Below are 18,479 nucleotides of genomic sequence, written 5' to 3'. Positions count from 1 at the left end.
TCTATGTTGTAGGGTTTTGTATCACAGTCGACTTACTGATTGAAAAGCTGAATTACGTGGTCTGGATCATTTCCCAAGGTTTGAGTGAATCTGAGTTGTATCATAAGCTGGCTGAAAACTTTTAACGCTGCAGTTTTGAAACATTAACTGAGGCTTACGACTACAATAAAACTACTAATCCTTTTTACTTCATCTAAAGTGTAAAACTGTTTAATTCACACCTGGTCTTCATGTTACATGTAATATCTCACTTGCAACATTTATAGAAATCCATCATTTGGACAGGCATTGGTTATTTGTTTGACAATCCTACACGATACATTATCCAATTATAGTTTGACATGGTCAGTGAATTGAAATGAAACTCTTATCAAGACGTGAACTCGGCCATGTGAAAATGTGAAGGAAAGATGAATTGTTGATTAAAGCGGTGTTAATGTGGAGTATTAATCCCGTCCAATTAGCACCGCCAAGAAAGCAGAGAACATGCAACAACACCTCTCTGTCTTAAGGGCCCTCTCTTCTTTCTATTACTTACAAAGCAATTAATTAGTCAGTACTTCTTTAATTCTTTAATTAGAAAGTCCTTCTTTAATTTGACACATTACCAGCCACCGACTCAATTTACTGTTTCATCACGGCACACTTTGTAACACACTTAGACACACGGACACGCTCCTCTCAGCGCATTCCTGTTTGTGTGACAGGTAAGTGTGTGTGTGTGAGAGAGCTGAAGGCGTGTGTGCGGTTTTGATTGGCTGGTAGTGTTGGCACGGTAACAGACAGTCAGGCACACAATCTCAGAGGAGCAGTTTCCTGCCGCAGCTGCCTGACCTCCAAACAGGCCAGACAACCAGAGCCTCAGGACATGGCAAGCTAATCGAAAACAACAAAGACTGAGCTAAGCCACGTTTTTTTTCCTCAATACCGCCACCAAATGATGGGATTATGCAACAATTCCCATCGCAGATATTTGATAGAAGGAGGAAGATGAAATCTTGAGGTAAAGAATCTAGCTGTTGTATCAAAGTGTTCCTGAATGAAGGGAGGAATTCTCTGTTGGGCGTTGTGGGCACTTGCATTTAAAATTTGACATGGCTGAGGGCAAAACGTCGAGGATTTGACACCACAGAGTAATCCTGCAGCAGTGACAGTGGTGCAGTAGTAGTGAGGTGGTTGTTGTCAGTACCTGGAGGCAGGCTGGCTCTCTTCCTCTTCTTGGTATTCTCGGCAGTGTTTTCCAGAGGAGGACACTCTGTCACCAGTGGCCCACTGGAGCTGGTGAACTGGAGAGGGTCGTTGTTGCTTGCTGGATCAAAGGGCAGAGCGTTGAGTCCTGGAAGACACAGACAGCAGCACAGAGAGCCACATTATACTAAATGAAGAGATGGCTCCTGACCAAAGGGGGGAAACACTGTGAAACATGAAAAAGAGAAAGTGACATGCTGTGCTTTTCATGTCCAAACCCTGTGGGCTTCATTCAGACACACATCGCGCTGCAGACCTCACAAAACACTTTTTATTTCAACGGCGCTAATGACGGTGGAACCGGTGGATTCAGGATTCAATACAATCAAATTCAATACAGGAATTCTTTAATTAAAATTCTTATATGAAAGTCTACAAAACATACATTTGCTGAAGGTCATGTGATATGAGGTTGGATGATGTTTTCTCAGTTAAAATCTATCTATAAGGAATGATATGTGAACAAAGCAGAGCTTAAACAATTTGTCGATTAATTAATTACTCAATTGACACAAACTTAAGGAAAAGATATTATAGACCAATTTGATAATCGATTGACAATTTGGTGGATCTTTGAGCAGAAATGGAATATAATAACATACCAAACACTGTCTCTAGAGAGAGCCTTTCATGCTTTTGCATTACATGAAGGCCACCGTAGTTCTCCGACACACTTGTGAAACTGCGGTAATGTAAGCCGCAGAGTGCAAAACCACAGCTGCCGTCTGATTTCCGTTGCTCCTAAAAGTAGTGTTATTATGGTAAGGATGGCCTCTGAGCAAGGCGAACGGCGTTACCACTGTTGTGCACTCGGCGACTCACGTTACCGCAGTCTTGGAAAGACAGGAATGAGCGGAGGGGTACTCAGCTGGTTGCAATCTGCAACCACACCACTAGATGTCACCAAATCCTATACACTGTACCTTTAAGTACAATATTGTGTCTTTTTAATTTTTTATATGTGTAAACAAAGAAACAAACAAGTCATTTCTTCAGAAAAAAATGCAGAAAATTGAATGGTTAAAGCTTCTCAAATGTGAGAATTGGTTCAAATGTCCTCGTCTTAGATAATAGGTGACTCAAAATCTTTGGGTTTCGGACTGTTGTCTAACAAAACAAGCAAATTTGGTGTCGTCGTCATCATGGGCTGTCGGAAATGACTGTGGGTATTTTTCATTTTCTGATGTTTTTAAAGCCCAAACAACGAATTGATTCATCAAATAATTGGGAGATTAATCCATAAAGAAGATAATCACTTGTCGCAGCCTTCGTACAAGTAAACGTCTGGCTTTGGAGAGAGTAGATGCCAGGAACTTGTAGATATTAAAATCAATTTAATAAAGTGAAGTTTTGACTCTGCAAAAGGATTTTATTTTCTGTACCATAATATTTCTGTCCTAATCCCAGACACAGACGAAACACAATGGTGCTCTAGTTGGATGACTCCTGAATCAATGTTTTGTACATGCACAGACACACCGACACATGCACCGTTTCCTTCTCTTCTAATCAAAGTCAACTTTAAAAAAGGGCCAAAAACGAACAAACTTAGTTTATATAACAAATATGGTGCAAAGACCACTAAGCATGTTTATCTGAAAGAATGCTGTAAAGAATCTAATATTCCATACCAAAACAGTACTTCCACATAAACAACATCTCATTTGAACATGGATGTAAACGTAGTTGCTCAACTGTACTGCTATACAGTATAATGAGGCCAATGTATCAGACGGTTCAGTGGAGGGAGGAGAGGTTTTCTTTAGCATTTTGATTCCGCTCACTGTTATCTTACAATAACAAAAATCAACAGTCATATGAATATAATAAACAATAAGAGCGCTTACATCCATAAGTAATGAAAACAAAAACAAGTTGAGATTGCTCCCGAGTCCTAATAAATGATAAACAACTTAACTTCTGTTATCTGCGTGATGCATCGGTTATTTCCCACTATTTAAGAGTTGTGTATTTGTTTATAATTCAGAGCAGGGTCCTGGGGAGTCTCGGTCTACAGTCATGAAAAATTCATGACACTTCTTTGTGCACAGATTTGTTTTTTATCTCTATTGCACAACAGATCAGAAGCCCCGCATTAATGTGGCTCTATCAGAGGTCCAGAGGACCCTCAACGGTTAGTATCACACTCAGACGGAGCTATAAACGTCAACAACATCATTACTAAGGATTTTAACTGCTGTCTTTGTTTTTATAAAATCTACTTTCACAAAAAATGAAGACTCTTACATTACATTCTGGAAGAATACTTTCATTAAAAGGTGTGTTTTAGTGCATTTATTGTTCCATGTAAGACAAATGTAATGTATTTATTTAGCATTACCTTTAACTAACTGGTGTTTTATTGTTCTTATGCACTCCTTTGTTTTATATCTATCTTTTACAGATTATATTGTTCTTAGCATACCTGTCCTTGCTATTTGCTGCGTCTTTTTTGTTTTTTATTTGATTATTTGGTTTTATCGCACAGTATTTGCACTTGTTATACCCGTTTCTATTTTCTTCTTTCTTCTTTTGTTGTAAAGCACTCTGAACTACACCCCCTGTATGTAAGGTGCTACATAAATAAAGTTTATTATTATTATTATTATCATTATTAGTGATTAGCCAATTAATGAGATTATATTAGATTTCCGTGTCAACTGTGTCTTTTATTTTCGTTATTTCAATCGTCAATAGCAAAGATTGATCAGCAGCTTGACAAACACAGACCATCAGACAAAGAAAGAAAAAGAAAAAGGAGATAAAGAAGACACCAGAGGGTGGAGCTAAGTACAACTGAACACTGACATTTTTAGGCAACCAAAATGTTATAATTAACTTTCATGAACTGAAAACACACTGTGAAAGGGTTAAAGATCTGACGAAAACATCGACAACGCCGTGGTAGCGACCGGTCACTCACAAGGTAGCCCCGCCCTAAAGCATCCCCTGCTTTATGGTCTATTTGACTCTAAATGGAACCATAATTTTCTAAATGAACATCATGCTGTATTGAAGAAGACTTGAAACTAGCGTTTGAGACCATAAACTCATGTTTACAATGTTTACTGAGGTAATAAATCAAGTGAGAAGTAGGCTCATTTTCTCATAGACTTCTATACAATCAGACTTCTTTTTGCAACCAGAGGAGTCGCCCCCTGCTGACTATTAGAAAGAATGCAAGTTTAAGGCACTTCCTCAATGTCCACTGAGTACCACATGATATTTCTCCAATATTTCAGTCTAATCTGTGACTAAATCTTACTAAAATATTATGGTGCTCTAATTCAAATACTGATGCTGGTACAAACTCACTTCTCCTGTTTCTATCAGACACAGTTAGATTGAGACAGAGGGGACTGTGTATTTGCTGCAGAGTCAGTCTAAATAGATCTTCTGTCTGCACTCTCACACAGACCTTACGTCGATCTCTACTCAGCACCCATCTGTCACACTTCTTCAACGATGAACGCCAATAGTGTGGTAGAGAGCGATATAAATCCATTACTCTGCCAATGTTAAGTCTGTCACCAATAAACAGCAACAGTTTACAAGAGACAGCCTTCCAGTCGATGGTATGGTAGCTGCCATGAAGAAAGGCCAAGAGGAACCATGAAGAGAGGGAAACAGTACTGAACAGTTGACAGGGAAACACCACTCAGCTTCAGCCGTGTCATTCCACTTCAAGTTCAAGGCAAAAAGTTACTTTTGCTCATAGCGCCGGCTGAGTTTGTCCAAATATTTCCCAACTCTGTCTCCTCAATGGACTTATAAGAGAATCGTACATCTAAAATGTGGTAAAAAAGGATGAATCAGGAGGAAGGAAATTTGTTGCACCCAAATGTGTGATTTAAAAGTGATGCAGAGCTACATGACTGACTGCATCCAGTACATTTTATGTGAATTTTGCCACCTTATCTTGCTCTCTAGTGATAGCGTTACTGCAGTATAAAGCTCTGAGGCGAAAGTAAAGAAAAGCATTCTGCAGATTCAGCCTCAATGAAACAGCTTTTGGCTGTACATCGTCGTTTTATCTTTGGGTTTGAGCTTTGTTTGTCAGTGTTCAGAACCAGTAATCGGACGGATGCGGCCCACAGCAGAAACATATGTTGATGTAAAACAAAGGGTGGGAACCGGAGTCTCTTTCTGTTTGAGTCTGTACTGTATATTAAGGACATCTTTGCTGGGTCATCGCCGCTGTCTGCCGTGCTACTCCTCTGTCTTTAGGCTGATGGATGGCGTGTTTAAGTATCAACATCTGGCCAGAGGGAGGAGTGATGTCAGTGACTATCACTCCCCAGAGGAGGAGGAAAATAAATACCAGGAGGCTGGGTGGAGACAGGTGGAGGAGGCGTTGGAAAAGAAGGGGCTGCAGAGTAAATGAAGGAAATGAAAATGCTGAACTAAGAGACAAACTTTATGCTCCGTGGTCTCAAGATGGGATACAAGAAATGAAAGTGACCTGATCTCACATCAAGGATGCATTAACAACACGCCCCATTAATGGTATAGTGGGCCAGGAGAAAACAGGACCATTAGAATATGCAATGAAACTCAGTGGGTCATTAAAACACCATTTAACTGCCTTGGATGTGAAGCCCAACTCCTGCATCTACACCTCTACATGGAGAAATGTGTGCTGAATATGATGTCCTCATAATATAATAACTAAGACACAATACGAACTATCTGATGTAAAACAAATGCTGTCAAACCTTTAACAACCTTAATTAATATTTGTGAATCTTAAGCTTCAGTTATACTTTCCGCAATGACAGCCGCACGGATGAGCTGACGTGGAATGGTGACAAGGAAGCGTTTGAATCCCTCATACTTGGTGCAGATTTCTCCTCGCAGCAAAGCTCCTTAAAGTTCTCCATTTTCACCGCCCATCCGTGTCCGCTAAATTAGAAAAAGTTTGATGCACGTGGGCAGGCGAAAACCTGCCGCACAGAACCCCTGCAAAGTGCCGTATATCTGATGGTGTGACGTCACTTTGGCGTTGCGGACACTCGCGATTGCGACAAGCATAAATCAAGCATTAGATAGTTGAAATTATCAGTTGATTCATTGTTTGGGTGACCGACAGAAGATTAAAAGGCAACAATTGTAATAAGTTTGATAGATCGTTTAATTTTTTAAAGCAAAAATGCCAAAATGTACTGGTTTCAACTTCTTAAATGTAATTATTTGTTGTTTTTCCTTTGTCTTTTCTGATAGCACAGTGAATACCTTTGGGTTTTGGACAAAATCAATAATTTGAGGATGTCAGACATTGACCAAATGATTAATCAATGAAATTACCAGCAGATTATTGATATGAAATCAATCGTTAGTTACAGCCCGAGGATGTTATGTTGACTGTGCTGCGTGCTATAAAAAGATTATTTTGCAGTTTTGAAGAAAACCAATAATTTGGGTTTGTGTAACCTACCAAAAATGTGTTCTATATAAATCACGTTACTGCAGTGGACATCTGAAATATGTAAGCAGTCTGGGAAATGATACACCAATTACAGGACATGGAGGTTTGCTGCAACACAGAATCATGAAATATGAGAGCCATTACATAATGACTTCATCATTTCTTTTTTAACAATGACTTCAAAGCACACTGGCAGCTGAGGGGATCAAACCTGTGATCTTTCTGTCCATCTGATCAGATCTGTTCTGCCCGAGGAAATAAGGCCGGCTGAGTCAGTGGCTTCTTTTAAATCTAAGCTCAAAACCTACTTTCATCAGGCTGCCTTCCCTCATTTCACCTGGCTTGACTTTCTATTCTGTATGTTGTTCTTTTAGCATGTTTATTTTGTTATTGCTGTGGTTTTTTTAATTGTCTTTCCGTGAAGCACTTTGTAACTTTATTTTTATAAGTGCTATATAAATAAAGATATTATTATTATTATTATTATTATTATAACAGATCACAGCTTTACCCACCGCTGTGCTTTGCTGCAATGATTCTCTCTGTAGCACGTTTGTATAATTCTCCTATAGCCCTTAATCTAACTCTGATCAGCTAATAAACCCAAAAGTGCAGTATGAATAATGCAGAGCATTAGGAAATGTGCATCAGCACAACGTTGCAGGTAAGTGCTTAAGAGGGGGGGGGAGGGTGGCCTAAGAAGTGGACTATTAATCTAAGATAGACACATACTGTATAGAGGCCATGTAGACGACTGCACGTTCATTCATCTGAACAAGGCAAAGGGCCAGATGGTGGCACACAACATTAACATATCCCCAACCTCAGAGGTAAATTTCCTTCTCTGACTATTCCACTTCATTACTAAACCACAACAAACTGCCTTTCAGCTCCACTGATTTGTATCTTCAAACAAGCAAAGTGGCCGAGCACATTCACCTATCAGGACATAATCTGGAGAGGGAGTACAGGATCGATGTTTTAATGCTAAACACCAAAAACCTCACAGGGAAGTAGTATTGTTGAGTAGTTCCCAACCGTTTTCCTTAAGCGACCCCTTTTCTATCATTGAGTAAACTGATGACCCCCGACTAAGTGGCATATTTCATTGATATTTCATATTATATTCAATGCATAACAATAACAGTATAGAACAACTGATAAACTACTACAACTAACCTAAATAAGGAACGCAATAACTGCAGGAATTCTGTGTAAAATGAGCAATTTGGAAGAATTTTGAGCAGGGGCTTTTAGGGGCTTTTAATACAATTCTCTGTCTGTATTATGTATTATTTTTTTTTACAATCATACATAATTAATAGGCTTATTGACAAATTCAGTGTTTTCTTCTCCCTGACACTTGGCCATTGTTCTATAAGCACTTTGTTTGTTTTAACTGCGTACTTTTCTAATGCAGGACGAGTGAGGGAAGAATCTGTCACTATAGTTTGTGTTCAGGTCTTTACCGTGACATTTCATTTAGTTTTCTTCACAGAAATGAATGACATCCTGAAATATAGGCCAACTGTGTATTTTTTTTAAAGAGTTGTCTTACACCCCTTAAAATCAAGAAGGCCCCACGATCCACCGTGAAGTTTTTCCGACCCCCAGGTTGGGAACCAGGACAGAATGTTCTCCAAGCTATGCATCTTCCCCTCCGTCTTGAAAAATGTCTGCTTTAAAAAAAATCAATGAGAAATAGGCTAATCACTGAGTCTTGCAGCCAAAGGAAGTTGTTAGACAGGGTAAGTAGAGCAATTAAAGCATGTTTAATTGCTCTACTTGTGGTCAAAAGACACAACACACACTAATATAAACACAAAGAGACACACGGGAGGATGCCTTCACAAATACAACTGTAGTTTTACGAGGCCATGAGCTCACAGTTGGATCTACCTGACTGGATTAATGCTATGAAAAGGAAAACATTTATTCATGATTTACTCAGATTCAGCACCGCAGAAAGGAACCGGGAGGAGAAATTCCCAGAGCCATTGTCCCATTACAAACATGAAGCCAAGAGTTGCTAGTTTTTTATTCTTTGATTATTTATTTCCTATGAAATACAGCTCCTTTCTCTCCAAACTTCAGACCAACAACAGACTTCACTGATTAGTACAGAGAATTGACCAACGGCGTAAATGTAGGCAGACAATCTTCTGGGGATAGAAAATGAATTTCATCTGAATGGTAACACTGTCCAGCCTTCTTTGTGAGGATATAATCAAATAAAACACTCTTGTTGAAATAATCTGTAATTGGTGTACAGCTCTCTTTCTGCCCAAATTTGTCAGTACACATAGTGCTGTCCAAGTAATGGCCATCCCAATTTGTCAAACTCCAAAGTGACTTCTTCAAATAGCTTGTTTTGTCCAACCGAGAGTCCGAAAGATATCCAACTTTCAATTATATAAAACAGCATATCCTCATATCTGAGAGGCTGGAAGCAGTGATTGTTACATCACTGCTTTTTTGGTATCGATCAACAAATTGTTGAAGCACTAATTCCAATAACAGTCCATCTAAATAAAGCCCATGTTAACGTTTAGGTCAGAAGGCTGACCGTGTGGACGACATGTGGTTGCGGTGGAAAGTCTTCTAGTAACGGATTAAAAAGGAATTAAGAGAGGTCACATTGTCCATCACCAATGCAATAGACATGCAGGTCACAAGTCCCATTCTGATAACATTCAAAATCGTCGCGATTACTGGAAAGCTGACTGCTATGGTGCGATGTAATGTGACAGTGACAGGCTGTAACTCTGGGTCATGTTGGGTGGCAGCTGGCAGGTTTACGAACAGGATCCCAAATTAGCTTTTAGTCACCTGAAAGGTTACTGATGGAAGTCATAAGACCTCCATTAGGTCCTGCAATAAAATGAGATATCACTCTATTCATAGCCTGGAGTGTCCATCAGGACAACAGAACATGGAGCACGAGCTTATAGCCTCCTAAAAAAAGGTAGCTGATTTAAGTTATGAGTGCCCTTAGCAGGTGTATAAACAGGGTGTCTGACTGATGTGGCTTAGCAGTGGATGGCGAGGCACGCCAAACAGCTGCGGTATTCTCATGAGGCTATTAGCCAAGCTTTTCACTTCCTGAGTATTTATAGCAAAAGACAAAGAAGAGTTAAAACAACAGGCAGCTCATACAAGTGGTGGTCACACAGGGCCAGTTACAGGACAGGTGCTCTATCCAGAAAGCTTTGCTCATTTCAACTAAGAAAATGTATGTCTTTGTTTCTGACCCTACTCTGATCCAGGGTTCCAAGTTTCTTATCAGACAATAATATATTTGGCCACAGACATTTCGTGAAGCAACCCTAATTGATTATGGCTAATATCGTTGCCACAGTGACACGGTTACCCATGGTGACCCCCTGCCCAGGGGAGGTGGTGCAAGATGCAGTTGTTAACTTTGATCGTTTCCATGGAGACCAGTCAAAAGCTGAAAGGCTGAAGATCTCTGCTGGGTGTCACCTCGGTTGTAAACAAGACAGTGGGAGAGGACATCACAGACACCACTAAACTTCAACAAGGTAGACAATTTCTCCACTATATAATGGACGTACTGTACACACACTTCAGCTCAACTCCTGATCTACAGACACTAGTCGGATGTGAGTAGGGCTGCCCCCTCGCAGTCGACTAGTCAACTCAGATTTCTTTATGCTTTTTTTCATACTGAATGACTTATTTCCAAGAAACTTATGAGCACATCTCTGGTAAACACAAGATTTAAAGTGGTCCTTTTGTGTGATTCTTTATGGATGTTTTACAGATCCGTCGATTAAATCAACGAATCGATTAGACGATGAAATTGTATGACTGTTAATCAACTAAGAATTTCTTTGGTCAAGGACAGCCCTAATTGTGGGTGTTCATTCATCTGCTGTCAAATAGCCCCAAGACAAAATTAAACACTGAGAAAATTGGAATGGACAATATTTATTACTCAAATTTCTCACTGTTTATTATGCAGAGCTTTTTGGGGTTTATGTTGCTCAGTCTTTTATGAACGTGACATGTGCATAATGTAGATATTAGCATCTCTGGACATAGTTTTTCCTCTGGCATCCAGTTAAACTCCACATTCTAACTGTAATTATTATGTAATAAATATAAAAATAACAAGAAGTGGTTCATGATAGATGCAAAGGGGATGTGACTTTAGTGTACACACACTAATGAAACAGGAACCGCTGAGACCAACGATGCCTCCCACAGGAGTCTACGACAAATGGTTCATGAGTTTATGGCCACGGTATGTGAATCAGTTTAGAAGTTATGCGCCTTTTTGTTTATATGCCACTCTCACCGCCACACCCCCTTTTGGCCAATTGGCTTGAACACAAACACACACCTTCACACCCACACACTTGACCTACACACCAAATTTCAGCCTCCTAGGGCAAAAAGTGTGGCCACCAAAGGGTTGGGAAATATTTGTGGACCGACCCGACCAACCTGTAGAACTGCTGGTCGTAGCTTAAAAAAAATGTCATAGTTTGGGGATGTAGCAGATGCTGTCAGAATTCAAAGTAAAGGAATCACAGGGAAATCAAGAGCAAAAAAAACTGCTGTGATGAATATTCTTCAACAATACTGCTACAAAAATAATAATCATCACAAGGATTCTCACTTTCAAAGACTGCTCAAATTTCAAGCTCAATTACTCCAGAAAAATGTTTTACCTGACATTTCCCAAATTAGACAAGGCTGTCGAGACGGTCCTGGGAAGTAATGAAGTGGCAAAGAGAAGGAAACACTTTTAACTCAGAAATAAATGGCAGTTTCAAAATACAAAAAGCATCCCAAGTTGTCTACTGTTACAGTGAGTTACTGCATCCCAATCAATACAGAGGTGAGAATATCCAGAATATTCAGCCTTTTTGCATCTTTAAGTAAATGTCAAAGGCACCAATCAGGGTTAATATCATGATAAGTATGCAGAAAGAATTTATGCTCTTACAGTTGGGAGCTTGGTAAAGGTTAATCTATTCCCTGATGTTGTGATGACATTTTGAAACAATGCTAGCATTGGAACATCTCATTGTGCATTTACGAATTTGCCCCTACTCTGCATGCGATATAAACTACCAATACATTGGCATATGGAGCTGGAACACTGACTGCGACATGTGAAAAGGGCAAAATATAAAATGCAAAGGGTTATTATTAATGTGAAGGGAGGGCAATTAATTTGTTTTCCGCTCCAAGGAACATTTGAATTTGTCAATATAGTCAGTGTTCACTTCTGTTGTGCTTCAAACACAACACTATAATCATGCCATGACTATTCATATCATCAGAGACAAGGGGAAAAAAATTCCTCCTCAGACCCCCTCTGTCATTCCTCCAAGCCTTGGGGAATTCACTGAAGGTTAATTTATTTAAATCTCCCATCCACTCATCGCTATTCCATTAAACTCACTAAGAATCTTTGGTTTACAGACTAATCCGCTTTCTACTGTCAAAGGCCCGTGCCCTTTTTGCATTGTAGTGAGTGAACGAGTGTGACAACACAGCGGTTGATAAGGTCATGTTAGCTCACACGTGCATGCGCAATGTCTTCTGAGAGCGATGCTTAGCGTCGGACTAATAAAGTCTACGAGGCGCTCGTGGCAGGAGGCAATAAAGTGGAAGTTCATCCCAGGAGAACCGTTCTTCTCTTCGGTCCTCGAGGCCCCAGGATGTCTAAGCTCTTACCATCTGGCCTCTCCTTTAGAAGACAGGATACTTTAATGCATGCAGTGTATGGACGCGATCAAGATATCAACAATTAGGCAGCGGTACAAAGGATATCTTGGCGATGTGGGCAATCGATGTATCATTATTACAGGATGGCATGCGTTACGATTGGCACGGACGCTCTTATGCTAATGACTTCAGGAGCGCTCACACTTCCCTTAAATAGTTGGTGGAGCTATTTGCAGTCTGTTAGAAAAACATCCAGCCTATGTCGATGTGTTGTTGTGTTCCAGAGGAATGGCTAATGAGAGGCTCGCTGGCTCCAACGTACATCAACAATGGCAAGCTGGGAGAGCCGTGTGTGTCTGAGTGTGGCCATGAGCGGCGGTGAATGGTCATCTCTAAAGCGCTTGGCTCGACAACTGACTAATACTGTTTGTCGACTCTTTGCTGAGTCAATCCCATCGGGGGATTCACTTTAAAACTAGTTTCTGAGACTTGAACATAAACTGCTGCAGTATGAAGTCGTGTCTCTCTTTGGACGACCAGCTGCTGATTTACAATAAGCAGATGATGCTCACTGAAGCTTTCCATCCTGTCACAGAACATTATTTAAAGCAAACATGGGTGATCCTTAAGGTGCAAGTCATTCCTCCTAATTAAAATGGGATTAGGTCGCAGCAGGGACTTACTGTTCTTTTAGGGCTTCAAATATATATCACCATCTTTTGTCACCGGCTGCTTGTCCATAAACCTCCACTTCATTTGACTCCACCTCTTGTTCTCTCCCATCTGTCTTCTCACACGTACGCTTCTCTTAATAATGCCTTTCTCTTCACTCTGGTGCTTAGCTGCCATCTACTTTTTGTATTTTTTTGTCTCATTTGCAGCCTGTCCTGAAATCACAACTGCTCTATAATTTGCTTCAGACCACCTATATTTTATCCTTGTGGGGGAATGGACTGGTACAGAGGACAGAAGTGATTTATGATAAGCAGCTGCTGCCATCACTGGCAGAGGCTTTTAAAAGCAGCAAGATGTATCCTGAACTCGATGTTGGCTTTTGATTTCAAGAGTCCAACTTTGTTCTTTCAATAGCAGCAGTTTCCCCGTGTATAAATGCAGCTTTTTGAGGTGTTGCATGCTATAAGGCGTCTCCAATATCTAGGCGTATTAATATTTAAAATCAGAGGAGAAAAGACAGAATAACAAATTCGACAGAAATAGGAATGGGACGATGGGAAAACACAAAACACAAATGGGTCAGTGTTTATTCTAAAATGAAAAATTTCCCTCTTGGATTAAGTATATCTGTCCATAACTTTGTGTATTGTTAATGGTGTCCTTGTTTATCACAAAGCCCCAAAAAACTCCCTTAAAACTGTGGGAAAAAGTCAAACAAGGACAATGATTTGTTTTCAGACCAGATTGAATATTAGCTGATCTATAGTACTGGATGCTTGCTAAGCTTTACACAGTCATTATCTCCACATATAATGTGACTCAAAGCACCCGGCTCTTCTCACATTTTGCATTTGAGTCATTTTCTGCCTCAATTGTCTACACTTATACTTATGCCTTCGGTGAATGTGTGTTTTAATGGGTGTTTTTAAGGATTTCTCACTTTCAATGTCGGATTGAAGACCATCATAACCCAAGGCCGTCAGCATGGCGTGCATATTTCTTCTAAAGCTGTGGTAATTACCCTTTATTTCAGTAATTACCTTCTCCAAGAGCATAAAACCAGATGAGACAAGTTTGATGTCTTTAATCTGTTAAATGGGTAACAGGTTATTGTTCAATAAAATAAAATAATATGGAAGACTGAGTCCTGAAGCCAAATTTCAGCCACATTTGCATCATTAGGCAAAATCAATTCATAGCCAGTCCAAATAAAATAATTTTCCTGACTCACAGATTTCTTTGTAAACCCCGTTTTAGTCTGGGTTTGAAAAGCATGCCCACACCTTGTCAGTACACTTCAGAGCATCCCAGAGGCTGTGCTTAGTTTCAAGGAGCGTAGATAAGAAGCCTTATTCCCTTGTGTGTCAATTAATACTTGTAAAAAGTGCTCCTTAGCTGTTTTTATTGTTTGTCTTGTGCACAAAGCTTCCTCTCTCTCTTCCCCTCTCTGAGAGGAGAATGAGTATCAGACCCCCTGAGTGACAATACAAGTGAGATCTCAGCGCTCTCGATGCAACAGCCCGTTTTCAAAAGACAACTCTTTGCCTTTGATGCTATTTCGGGATGTAGCTCCCGTACAGGTCTGAAGAGAAGAATTACACCAGATGGCTACTTGTCATTCTCCACGAGTTGGGAGCTCTGAATTCTGGTCCAGGAAGCTGAAGTCCTCACTGTGACGTCTGGTGTTGATCACGATCTACACTGCTAACAGGGACACATATGCTGCCTTGATAGCACCGCTGATTAGTAAACAAGTGAAAGGCACTCCAGTAGTTACAGCTTCTACTTCTAGACAGCTTTGGGAAAAACCCAATTTGAATCCCTGCTCAAAGGTTTACAGTTATGTATGTGACAGGTTCAACGTTAATTTTTTTTTTTATTTCACTTAGAAATCTACTTGCCCAAAGTAAATTTTTACCCCTAATCAAATTGTATAAACATTTTATTTATTAGCAGTTATCAAATAACAACAAAGACCTAAGTTATCTGTCACGTTTAATCTTTATTTAAGTATACAAATCTGGAGTTTCGCCCTCATCCTCGAATGCCATCCAACTAAACTCCTGTTTCCAGTATAATTGAAATGCTTGCTTGCGCTTCAGCTCATAAACTTTGTCTTTAGCTGGCGCTATTTTCTCGCGAGTGCCAGATCGGTACTGCGCACGTGCAACTCTCAACAGAGAGGAGACGGTAGAAAGATGACTCACTCCTTAAGCTACTTCCATCATCAGCTCTGAAAAAAACAATGTGTTTAATTCTTTTTTACCACTCGTCCAAACAGGTAAGTGAGTTGCTAGATTTACTCGCCCAAAAAGGGGCAAGTAGAGTGATCAATGATATGATGCAGGATACTACTGTTTGATTTAACTTGTCACATCTGTAAACACTTCTGTTGCAGCCATGTCAGCTGCCACTGCTTTCACTTGTGGATCTGGAATCCAAACCACGGTCTTCAGTGTGGTTTTTTGCACAAGAAACTCAGAAAACATTAGATTACATCTAAAAAAACAGAGTAACTTATAGGAAAACTATGGTTCACTACAACTTGGATTTATTTTTGTAGGTCCAGCAATCAGTTCTATCGGTTACGTATGGTCAACATTTACTCATCAAAGTAAGGGCCAGGATCTCAAAGTACAAAGACGTCGCTAAAAACGGGTCCAACTGGGCAACAAAGACTAGCAGTCCGACGATAAGGACTAGAGAAAGTACGCCGAGTTAAAGCGGCTCTCAAGTTTTCTTTTTTCAGTCTTCTCGCAACAATCCTGTCTCTTTTTGTGTGTACAACTCAGTGCAACACCACGAATGCCTTTTGGAAATACTGTGTGAATATGTGTGCTGTTATCCCCATTTGTATGGATTCATCTTGTCACAAAAAAAAAAAGAATAGTCAAAATCAATTTCAGCAGAGGCTAAGATATCCAGACTTTTAGTCCTCAATATGAGATGTGTCAAACTCCAAAAACTCTTCTAAAGCACTTCCCATGATGCAACTCATTAGCATTTTTTCCTTCGACCATCCCAGTTTGAAAGACATGGGCGTTTACCAGTTTGTAAAGCAGGCTTTCTGCGAAAGATCTGAAGTCACAAGCTCCAGTGGAGAAAATTCAGCATGATGAGTAAACTGGTCTTCATGCATGAAATCAGCAGAATATCTCTTTAATATTTAACAGAGTATAAAATGAATGGATAATGTTTCCATCGCCGCAGTTGGTGACACTGTTATGGCTTCAAAATCAACACAGAAATTCAACAGTCTTGTCTTATAAATGACAACACAAAAACATGATCCTATTTAAAATCTAAGTGTTCCATGAAGACTTGCATTTTTTGTCCCTTTTTGCCTTCACCAAAGTACAAACACGTTAAAATCTGGAGCTGCGAGTGCAAAAAAAAAAAAACATTTAGTCACACATGAGAGTGCTAATGGACCCTGTGGCAGAAAATGTCAGCACTCATTGTCGGTCTGTCTTGTCCCTTGCTGTTTTGTCACTGGAAAATGGGAGGAAATGTGTTTGTGGCAGCGAGGGGTTTTTAGTTTTGCCAGAAAGAATTAGTCAGTGAAGCGAGCTAAACTTCATTCTGTAATGACCAGAGAACGAGTCAGGAGGAATCTATTCCATAAGCCGCAGCACCGAAATTTAAGGCATAAATAAAGCAAATAGCCGAAGAGGGGGCACAAAAGCGCAAAAACAACATCTTTGTTTTACTTCGGGGAGGCTGGGAGCAGTTGGGGTCACAACAGGTTGCACTCAAGTCAAGTAAACACCCACTTAGGAACACAATGATTTATTTGATTTATTCAAATGCCTTGGGTTTCCACTGATGCATGCTAAAGCTAAGCTCTGACTCATTTAAAGAGAGAAACATAGTGACAAAGGGCAAAGTGAATCATCGTATTAATGTGACCCCTGGTGCAAGCTTCACAAGCAAAGTCTGCCACTGTAGGAAGAATAGTAATGCATCAAATGCTGGATGCTAAGTCAAATGGATACTAATGTTGTCGGGGAAGATGCACACACCATTCACATCAAAATGCCACAAAATAAGAGTTTGGCAGATCTGTAGTAGCGGGATTACCGCCAACAGTGTTTCCAAATACTCCAATCAGCAAAATAATTTATCCCAAAACAAAACTTTATTGGCTTGTGTTTTGGCAATATTCTTTCAGAATGGAGAAATATATAGTGATGATTTTTTAGTTATTGCACCAGCCAGCTTTAGTGGAGGATAAGTGGAGGAGATGCATCCTGCCAGCTGGACAGAATAATACTAAATGTGAGACAACATACATAATATATGAATATAACTTTTCAAAAGTTGACGATTCAAGTCATTAGTCGAGAAGACCATGAGTAGGCAGTCAAATCATTGCACTTTTTAGCTGTGTCATTGTACACAGAGCAATGCAGGAGCAACAGCATGGCCGGGTGTAAACTTTACAAACCAAATCTTGTCTCAAAGTGACATCCCCACAAAACTTATTTTGATGGAGGGTAATGGAAACGGAGAGCAGCGTGAGGCAGCGCGACTCGTGTCTCTTGGCTGCTCAAAAGGCTCTCGGCTCCGATGCCGACTGTCAATGAAGTTGGCTAAACTACTTTTGAACCAGACACTGTTACAACCTCTTTTACTGTCATACAGTGTGACTAAATGTTCAGATGACAACACTGTCAGCAGCAGCCAGCAGGAGAGATGCTCTGTGGTGCGTAAGGATTATATAACTGAACTATGACCTGGGCCTACACTTTTACTTTGCAGAAATCTGATGTTTTCATATCAGAGATAATGAACAAGGCATTAAGACAATGATAAAGTCTTACAGGTAAAACCGTAGACTGTATATAAGAAGTGGACGTAGTCACCGTGACGTCACCCATTGGTTTCTGGACTGCCGTTTTGAGGCCTTGAGTTCGGCTATCTGGCTTTTGCCATTTTGGTTTTTGGCTGTCGCCATCTTGTTTTTTTGCAACCAGAAGTGGCACGAGAGGGTGGAGCTAAGAACAAACAAATGCTGAATGAGACATTTCTAGGCGACCAAAAAGGTTATAATTAACTTTCGTGAACTGAAAACACACTGTGAAAGGGTTAAAAGTTGTAGGACGAAAAAACGGACAAGTCCCAGACCGGACAACGCCGTGGTAGCAACCTGTCAATCACAAGGTAGCCCCGCCCTAAAGCATCCCCTGCTTTATGGTCTATTTGACTCTAAATGGGACCATAATTTACTAAATGAACATCATGCTGTATTGAAGAAGACTTGAAACTAGCGATTGAGACCATAAACTCATGTTTACAATGTTGACTGAGGTAATAAATCAAGTGAGCAGTAGGCTCATTTTCTCATAGACTTCTATACAGTCAGACTACTTTTTTGCAACCAGAGGAGTCGCCCCCTGCTGGCTGTTAGAAAGAATGCAAGTTTAAG

At 40.1% G+C, this 18,479-nt stretch overlaps 1 protein-coding gene across 4 annotated transcripts in view; it reads right to left on the bottom strand.

The window, feature by feature from the left end:
- Nucleotides 1–18,479, bottom strand: part of enox2 (ecto-NOX disulfide-thiol exchanger 2) — a 209,735-nt gene that overhangs the window by 109,216 nt on the left and 82,040 nt on the right. For all 4 annotated transcript variants that reach the window (XM_074649303.1, XM_074649302.1, XM_074649305.1 and 1 more), the window contains one exon: nucleotides 1,190–1,336. In XM_074649303.1, the coding sequence (XP_074505404.1) occupies nucleotides 1,190–1,336 (147 nt within the window). The remainder of the gene's footprint in view (nucleotides 1–1,189; nucleotides 1,337–18,479) is intronic.

Source organism: Sebastes fasciatus, chromosome 10 (genome assembly GCF_043250625.1).
Source record: "Sebastes fasciatus isolate fSebFas1 chromosome 10, fSebFas1.pri, whole genome shotgun sequence".
Lineage (NCBI taxonomy): Eukaryota > Metazoa > Chordata > Actinopteri > Perciformes > Sebastidae > Sebastes > Sebastes fasciatus.
This window is presented reverse-complemented; position numbering and strand designations above follow the sequence as displayed.